Source organism: Oncorhynchus masou, chromosome 32 (genome assembly GCF_036934945.1).
Source record: "Oncorhynchus masou masou isolate Uvic2021 chromosome 32, UVic_Omas_1.1, whole genome shotgun sequence".
Taxonomy (NCBI): Eukaryota; Metazoa; Chordata; class Actinopteri; order Salmoniformes; family Salmonidae; genus Oncorhynchus; species Oncorhynchus masou.
Window position 1 is genome coordinate 53027058 of NC_088243.1, and position 5000 is coordinate 53032057.

At 49.4% G+C, this 5000-nt stretch overlaps 1 protein-coding gene across 1 annotated transcript in view; it reads right to left on the reverse strand.

The window, feature by feature from the left end:
• Nucleotides 1-5000, reverse strand: part of LOC135526196 (slit homolog 3 protein-like) — a 214525-nt gene that overhangs the window by 40736 nt on the left and 168789 nt on the right. Inside the window, exons 18-19 of the mRNA XM_064954354.1 lie at nt 3752-3895; nt 1504-1647 (exon numbers count right to left, since the gene is read on the reverse strand). Of these exons, the coding sequence (XP_064810426.1) occupies nt 1504-1647; nt 3752-3895 (288 nt within the window). The remainder of the gene's footprint in view (nt 1-1503; nt 1648-3751; nt 3896-5000) is intronic.

The following is a 5000-nucleotide window of genomic DNA, read 5'->3' on the forward strand; positions in this document are numbered from 1 at the left end:
CGAGGGAGAGAGCGAGAGCAGGAGGAAGGAGAGGGAGAAACCTCTGGCATTCTAAACATGAACATGACTCCGTGTACGGGTTGCATGTGAGGTGCTGGTGGTGCACGTCCGGAAATGTCAACCTCTAATCTTTTATTCATCTGATAAATGTTCAGTTATTAATACATCCTCTCCTGGGTGGCGATGGGTACGAGGCATAACACTGACTCCCACAATGTCTTTTCAATAGCAGCATTCGGCCTCTTCACATGTCAATACCGATCACATCTGACAGTCTCATCTCAGACATGACATAACTTCCTCGCTATCGACGAAAGTATTGCACCGTTTCAAATCATGTTCCACTGCAATGTGAGTCGATATTTGTAGAGCAGCCAAGAAGGACAATTCTCATGCTGTTGCTAGTTTTGAAAAGATACAACTATATTTTTTTGACGCTTCAGAGGGCGCGGGGCGCATATAGCAGACTATGTGTAGCTTGATAGCAAGGGTCGAGAGACTGAGACAAAACGAAATTGTAATTACCCAGACCATCTGCAAGCACTATTCTAAACCCATAGAGAGCTGTGATTGCAGATAAAACACTGGATGTTGTCTGTCTCTCCAGACTGGGATGTGTCAGTACTAGAGAGGACGGCGTGATCGCTCAGACGGTCAGGTGGTAGGAAGAGCGGCGGGAGAGGAGGAGGACGGCAGGTAGCCTAGCGGTTAAGAGCGCTTCGCCAGAAACGGGAAGGGTCGCTGGTTCGAATCCAGAGCCGACGAGGCGAAATATCTGCCGGCGTGCCCTTGAGCAAGGCACTTAACCCTAGTTGCTCTGGATAAAAGTGTCTGCTAACTGAATACAATGTAAAAACCAATGTAAAATGAGGAGGTGGAACAGAGTATGTGGATAAGGTGGAAGACAGGTGGGGAGAGGAGGAGGGAGGGAGATGAGACTAACATGGAGAGGGTGGTGATCACACAGACAATCAGGTGGTGGATGGAGAGAGGGATGGAGAGAGGGATGGAGAGAGGGATGGAGAGAGGGATGGAGAGATGGAGAGAGGGATGGCTTACATGGTGGAGAGGGATGAAGAGAGGGATGGAAAGAGGGATGGCTTACATGGTGGAGAGAGGGATGGAGAGAGGGATGGCTTACATGGTGAAGAGAGGGATGGAGAGAGATGGAGAGAGGGATGGAGAGATGGAGAGAGGGATGGCTTACATGGTGGAGAGAGGGATGGAGAGAGAGATGAAGGGATGGAGAGAGGGATGGAGAGAGGGATGGAGAGATGGAGAGAGGGATGGCTTACATGGTGGAGAGGGATGAAGAGAAGGATGAAGAGAGGGATGGAGAGAGATGAAGACAGGGATGAAGAGAGGGATGGAGAGAGAGATGGAGAGATGGAGAGAGGGATGGAGAGAGGGATGGAGAGAGGGATGGAGAGAGGGATGGAGAGAGAGATGGAGAGAGAGATGGAGAGAGGAATGGAGAGAGGGATGGAGAGAGAGATGGCTTACATGGTGGAGAGGGAGTGCAGCGTAGTGAAGGCTCCCGGGGCGATGGTGGAGATCCGGTTGTCGTAGAGGGACAGCAGACGTACAGAGCTCAGGCCTGTGAAAGTGGTGTTGTCCACACAGCCTATCTGGTTACTCCTCAGCATCCTGTTGTGGAGACACACACACACACAGAGCGAGTGAGATGGGGAACATAGGAACACTGTGGCACAGATGATCAGCAGAACTAGGAGTTTTTCCTGAATCCATGACCTGACTAAATAAAACTACGAGCCCAAGTTCTACTGTAATCTCTTACAGCCTGTCTACTGAATGAGAGCTGCTCCTAAACAGCATTGATGTGAGACTGTTAGACTGCAGTGTAGACAGGTGTTGAACATGCCTCCAGCTCTGGGGAGGTGTGGTTGGGGCCAACGGAGGCCCATATTCTCAACACATCCAGAGAAGCCCAGACCTAATCAGGGTCTGGTATAATCCAATGTTAGTGTGACTAGAAGTGTTTTGGCCCAGAAGGGGAGTTTGATTTTGTCCGGGCAAGTGTACAGTGGCTTTGGGGACCCATGGAATGGGAAGAGAGGGTGGGGGGTGGAAGGGGGAGCAAAAGTGCCCTGCCAGCACTCATTAGTGGTTTGGGGGGGTGAGGTACAGCACAGAAGGCAAGCTCTGGGGACCATCCTGGGTCAACTGTCCACATCTGCTGCCTGGCAGAGGGCCTGTGTGGGGCAGATGCTGCCTGGCTGCCAGGGTTAGGATAGGCAGCATGGCACGGCACCCCGAGGAGCGAGGAGGAGGAGGGGGGGGGGGGGTGCGGTGATGATGAAGTTGGGAAAGAAGGGGTAGGGGTGAGAAAGGAAGAGGAGAAAGCCCAGGGGAGGGGGGGAGTGAGTAGTGCACCCCGGCCAAAAACAATCAGGGCTTTCAAACTAAAGCCACTGGGAAGAAAACGAAAAAAAAGAAACCGGGGGAAATGCAAACCAGAGCCTGTCTGTGATGAAAATGTGAAAGCAGCAAATTCAGCATTAGGCTCTGACAGGCAGGGATCTGAAACAGGCAAACTCAATTTGGGACCATGCTCCTGGGATTTAAAAGCCACTAAATTCAATATTGCAGGACCATGATCCATTCATTTGCGCCCATGCTCGGCTCTCTCGACCCCCCCCCCCCCCCAAGTTTGCTTCATTAGGGCCAAAAGAGGCCCCCTCAGAAAGCTTTTCTGGCCATCAGTTCGGCTATAGAGCGTGAATTGTTTGCTCTGTTTTGTGTCTAAATAAGGTGGCTATGACTGTGCATCTAATCTGGAAAGAGAGCGAGCGAGCGACAGAGAGAGAGAGAGAGAGAGAGAGAGAGAGAGAGAGAGTGACAGAGAGAGAGAGAGAGCAAGCGACAGAGAGAGAGAGAGAGAGAGAGAGAGAGTGAGAGAGCGAGAGAGAGATATTGTGTGGTTGATGTGACGTCAGTGGGCCTGTTGTTTTCTTGGGGACTTGCGTCAGTTATCTTCTAAATATTATTTCCCAGAATGAACTCACTCATGAGTATCTAGACATCTGTTTAGAGAACGGGTACATGTTACATAGCAACTACTGTCTGTTTGGGAGTGTGTGTGTGTGTCTGTGAATGTTTGTGGAGTAATAGGGAATACATTGTGTGGGCACGGTATTTGTGGGCACGGCATTTGTCACATGCTTCGTAGACAACAGTGAAATTCTTACTTACGGGTCCCTTTCCAACAATTCCATCAATGCAAAGATATAGATTAAAAAATATAGATATAGAACAAAAAAAGGATAGATTCATAAGATGTACGCACGCACTACTGTCTCTTTGGATAAAAGCTGTATGGCTTACTGTAAATGATACTATTATTATGATATTAATGTATATTATTATATTAGCTACGTATTAATAAAGTTTGTGATGAATTACTGTCACTACAGCAAACATATCTGACCGCTGAAGAAGGGCCATCACTATCTGGCCAAGTTGCAAAGTCAGAAGCAGTCTAGTTCTACAATTTCTCTACTTCTAATCTGATTTGAAACCTAACCCTAACCTTAACCACACTGCTGGACTTATGCCTAACCCTAACCTTCAATTAAGAACTAAAATGTAATTTGAATACATTTAAATACATTTTACATTTTACGATATAGCCAATTTTGACTTTGCAGCTTGGCCATCTAGTGGGAACCCTGAAGAAGGGCATCGGCTCTAAACCTCTATATCCTTAAGATGGCCGCTCGGCTCCACTCACAGTGTCTTGAGTCCAGTGAGACCTCTAAACATGCGTCCCTGCAGTGCCTGCAGCTTGTTGCCAGTCAGCAGAACCTCCAAGACCCCCCCGGCTCCGTCAAAGGCCCCCTCACGGATATCCCGCAGCTTGTTGTTGCTAAGGTTACTGTGAGAGAGGGGTTGGAGAGAGAGAGAGAGAGAGAGAGAGAGAGAGGATCATGGTAAATATCATACTGTCTAATTAAAGATTGTGTTACCTAGACATCATTATAACCACCCACGCAAACACTTCTCATTAGCCTCTCACTACTGTAATGGGGAGAATCAATCACCAGGCCTAATTGGGTTAACGTTAGTCTCTCCTTCTGCCTCCTAGTCTTTCCCCAGTGGGCGAAACGGGTTGAAATGACGTCATTTCGACCAGTTTTACCCGCTGTGTCAGTCTTAGCTCAAACATTCCTAAGTAATGATGGGTTAAAAACAACAGGCGATATCTATGGCATTCCAAAGTGTGACAGGGTGCAAAACATGTCTCTGGGGGTTTTCCACGGCACACATCTTTTATTCTTATCTGTACTTTGGTGAGGAGGAGGGGGGGAAGTGTAGACGTTGCCCAATTCATAACGCGATGTCATGCTTAATAAGTCACCGCTCCTCCTTACGGTGGGCACAGCTATAACAGCTAACAGCCACGGCCCTTTTCCGTCTTCCTGGAGGGGGCTGTGTATATTGCCTGCCTGTAAATCACCTTGCCCGCGCTCCAATTTAGATGGAATATTCCCCAGCCTCTCACTCTCCTCCCCAGTATCTCCTCTCCTCTCACTCTCCTCCCCAGTATCTCCTCTCCTCTCACTCTCCTCCCCAGTATCTCCTCTCCTCTCACTCTCCTCCCCAGTATCTCCTCTCCTCTCACTCTCCTCCCCAGTATCTCCTCTCCTCTCCTCTCCTCCCCAGTATCCTCCTCTCTCCTCCCCACTCTCCTCCCCAGTATCTCCTCTCCTCTCACTCTCCTCCCCAGTATCTCCTCTCCTCTCACTCTCCTCCCCAGTATCTCCTCTCCTCTCACTCTCCTCCCCAGTATCTCCTCTCCTCTCACTCTCCTCCCCAGTATCTCCTCTCCTCTCACTCTCCTCCCCAGTATCTCCTCTCCTCTCACTCTCCTCCCCAGTATCTCCTCTCCTCTCACTCTCCTCCCCAGTATCTCCTCTCCTCTCACTCTCCTCCCCAGTATCTCTCCCCAGTATCTCCTCTCCCAGTATCTCCTCTCCTCC